General features: G+C 39.8%; 1 protein-coding gene across 1 annotated transcript; it reads right to left on the reverse strand.

The window, feature by feature from the left end:
• Window positions 1-1,114: 1,114 nt before the first annotated feature.
• LOC147613870 (uncharacterized) lies at window positions 1,115-1,642 on the reverse strand. Its single transcript, XM_086781315.1, has one exon. The coding sequence runs from the start codon at window positions 1,640-1,642 to the stop codon at window positions 1,115-1,117; it is 528 nt and encodes a 175-aa protein (XP_086637441.1).
• Between the last annotated feature and the right edge of the window lie 2,631 nt (window positions 1,643-4,273).

The following is a 4,273-nucleotide window of genomic DNA, read 5'->3' on the forward strand; positions in this document are numbered from 1 at the left end:
TCTTATGCATGTAGGAGCTTATGTATTAAGCTTGTATAAAAGAGCTCTTGTGCAAGCGTAGAGCTCTCATAAGGACTGTAGGCATGCATAAGAGCTTTTATGAATGCATAAGGTCTCTCATGCATTATGATATAGATCAAGTAAAGAAAATGAAAGAAAACATGTGTGCAAGCTGGTTTCTGACCTTTGTCTATTCCTGTTCCTGACTCTCCTGATTAGCTTTGATGTTTTTGACCTTTTCTTCATACTCATCCAAGCTTCATTAGCAAGAGCTTCTTCAACTTCATTCAGGATTATCAATGAGTTAAGCTTCTCTAGAAAAGCTTTTTTTTTAATTTAAAGTGTTAGTTTATGAATAATACAAATCCTCTCATTCTAAATTTTTTTTAAAGAAAGAAAATATGTGTGAAAAAAGATCAAAAATTTATTATTATTTATTTTTTGAATAAAAATACAAAATTTATTATTATTAGCACTAGTCTAAGCGTTAAAATAATTCTTATTATTTTTAGTGCCAGTATTTTTAGCACTCATCTAAGCGCTAATATTTTTAGTGCCAGTATTTTTAGCACTCATCTAAGCGCTAATATCGACAAAAAAAAATACCGTCGCTTGGGCTTTGACATTATTTAGTTTTTCTTAGGTAAACCGCCGATCTAAGCATCTAAAATAGCCATGTATGCTATAGTGGAATATTTTTGTGAATATGTATTCTTATTGTGATTTCTTTTGGATTGAGATCACTCATGGAAAAAAAAAATCACTTGTCTATTACATATTAACCATGGACAAGCAAGATATAAGGAGAGGGGAGGAAAAAAAATCTCGATTTTTTAAAAATAAGAGGAGAAAATCCTTTCCATTAACTTTTTGTATTGCGATTCACCTTTAAAATAAAAAGAAAAAATCTCTTTGATTGACCCTTTGTATTCGTGCTTCCATTCTGTAGTTTCTCTTCTTAATGTCTTTTACATACCGAAACAACTAAACAAGGCAAGGCCTGGGTTGAATACTAGTTATATTGAAAGGATTGAGATCCTTTTGATCCATTGATTTGTATCCCACCATTAATTAATACAATTTAAGCTGTAAATTAGAGTTTTTTAATAAGTGATTAAAGAGCGTGGTTGATGTGGGAGGAGTAGTCTCTGCTGCCGTTGGCGCCCTCCCACCCCATCCATTCCTCCCAGTCCTCCCACGAGGGATCATAAGCGCCCATCATGGGCTCGCTGTAATACTCGTAATTGTGATAATTACAGTCATATGCAGGATAAGGAGGAGATTGGCGGTTGTAATTATTGTGTATTAATAGGCTCTGGTAGGCGTGGGTGACCTGCATGAAGCGGGCGGCGCAGTGGTCGCCCTTGCAGACGTCCGGGTGGAACTGCAGCGCCAGCCGCCGGTACGCCTGCTTTATGTCCTCCCGAGACGCGCCCGCCGCCTGAAGACCAAGCGTGCGGTAGGGCTCTTCATGAGAAGCGTCATTATTACCATGATACGCCGATCTAATCATCGTCGCCTTCTTGGCGCCCTTCATCTTCACATTTGATGATCTGCGCTTCGTGTACGCTCCTGCAGCTGCCTGCTGCTTGCCCGAGCAGCTCCATGCTTGCCATGGCTCCTGTTTTAGTGTCGACGCCATGGCTGATTGATATGGCGCCCTTCATTATATACGTTAGTCAAGCACCTCCGTCGCTTCCAAAAAGCAAAAAGCAAAAAACTAAGTGTTGCAGCCATGGCTGCTTTTTGACGGGCATCCTGCCGTTTAAAAAAATCTTGTTTTTTTAGTTAAAGTGTGAAAAAGGGCACTAAACCCGTCGTTTTGAAAGATGACAAACAAACAAAACAAAGGAAGCCAAAAAAAAAAAAAACACACATTTTTTTGTCTTTAGTGTGGTCTTTATTTTCCATTGTCTCAAGGTTAAAACCTTAGCTTGTACTTTGTCTTATACCTTCTTTTTTGCCAAAGCGAGCATATAACCTTAAAATTTTTGCTCTTTAAATTATCTGCAATCATGTAGAGTGGGTGAGTGGGAAAAAAGAGAAAGATAACAAAGAAGATGATGAGGAAGGCAATGATAAGAAGAAGAAGAGAATTAAAAAGGGTAAGAAGAAGAGGAAGAAGGTAAGAGTCAAATGAAGAAAAGAAAGAATAACATCAAGAGGAAGGCAAAGAAGAAGAAGCTTACTCCTTTTTTGCCATTTTTATCTCCTTCATTAGATGATGATGACAACGATGACGACTGAGGAGCAGGAGGAGGAGGACATGGTGGATGGAAGAAGTTGATAAAGCTCCTTTTTAGCCTCACCATTTTCTTCCACTTCACCCTCTTTCTTTCCTTTTCCTGTTTCTATAGTTACCTTCTTCTCTCCTTCATTATATCATGATGATGAAGGAGAGAAGGAAGGTAACTATAGAAAAAGGAAGCGGAAGAAGTTGATGAAGCTCTTTACACTAGAAGAGAGAGGGGGGTCCAACAACACCCCAAAAAAGACACATAAAGTTAGCAATGTCAGTTGTCTCACTTAACGACACCCCTATGGACCCATATCATATGAATCTCGCCCGTTTTGAATTGTCCACCCAGAATCGATCCACCAAATGTTTCTCTCTCTCTCTCTCTCTCTCTCTCTCTCTCTCTCTCTCTCTCTTATTAAGTCTTTTGGTGTGTACACACTAGGTGTGAACCACCTCTTAGTAAGGGTCAAAAGATTAGTGCCTGTAAATTTATTGTTCATACTGTGAGTATTATCATTTATAATACAATCATCGTGTTCATGTGCAATCTCTCTCACACTTGAGCTCTATTGCATCTCTCTCTCTCTCTCTCTCTCTCTCTCTCTCTCTCTCTCTCTCTCTCTTCCATATCCTTATTTATGCTTCCACACACCATGGCTTGACTTCCACACAATCTCTATCTTGCACCCATCATGTGGATTGATTTTGAGCCGAGGTGATCCTTGTGTTTCGTCCCATGTGTGATAGCTAATATACCCATAGCTACCACGTGTGTTTTCTTCTCCACCTTGCATTTTTTCTTTTTGGCTTTATCTCTTATGCATTGCATTTACCTAGTCTACAATAGTTCAGTCACGCTAATCAGGCCAGCCACTCCTCTACTCGGCTGTACCCTCCGGCCGTTTTTGTGTTAAACTTGGGCACAGTTCTCACCTAAGCCATCGGCACATTGTCAACAACAACAACATGATGCACATCAACACAACGTCATCCATCTAGCATTGCCTTTCAACCTTGTGTTATTTTTATGACATATGAGCACCACCAACATGTGTAGAACAGCCACGTCAGTAGCAACATAGCAACACTATTTTCTACCTGTGCCACATCAAACAAGGAGATCTTCACACATATGGTAATCTTTTTCTCTCCTTGATCACTCCAATACTCATCATATTTGAGGTTTTCTAGATTGTTGTCTGCATCAGATCAAGAGTATCCACATCCTAGATACTTGGGGCTTTTCTACAAAATGGGCAAAATCATCAACCTAAAGCATATGCAGTCCTAAAAGTTTGGGAGTTTCTCACGCATAAGCCTTTGGCATTAAGATGAAGCCTGTGCTTCAATGAAAATATGTCTCTTCTCCTTCAGACTTGTGCCATTCTGAGTCCTCCGCCTTAGCGCTCCTGAGCCTAAAATGATATCCCAAGCTTCCATTGCTTCGAAGCAATGCTGTAGAAGGATCTTCACCAACACCGAGGGACTTCCTCAACTTCTTGATCTTATCTATGTATGAGTCAAGGGTTCTTTGCTTGGGTTTAGCCCCACCATCTAAATATTTTGGATGTTTTTGGAGGAATGCCTTGATGTTATAAAAAGCGAAGATGTATTCTTATCCCAATTAGGAGTCATAAGGGGTGACTAAGCTGTAATCTCAACTTCGTTCATAAGTTGATTGAGAGAATAACATGGCACATGAGGTGCACATGGCTAAGTCGCCTCTCTACAGTGACATGATGCTTCTTTTGCATCTCACCACTAGGGGGAGTGTTGGAATAATGAGAGTCTTAATAGTGTGGAAGGGTTATTTATTGTAAGTCTCACACACTAGGTGTGAACCACCTCTTAGTAAGGGTCAAAAGATAAGGCCATAGTGCCTAAAATACATTGTACATGGTATGAGTATTATCATTCACTTCTCTCTCTCTCTCTCTCTCTCTCTCTCTCTCTCTCTCTCTCTCTCTCTCTCTTATATCCATGTCTATGCTTCCACACACCATGACTTGATCTCTCCACCTCTCCTTCCACTCT

The sequence above is a fragment of the Cibotium barometz genome, chromosome 43, assembly GCF_041138505.1.
Source record: "Cibotium barometz isolate CiBa-2024 chromosome 43, ASM4113850v1, whole genome shotgun sequence".
Classification (NCBI taxonomy): Eukaryota; Viridiplantae; Streptophyta; class Polypodiopsida; order Cyatheales; family Cibotiaceae; genus Cibotium; species Cibotium barometz.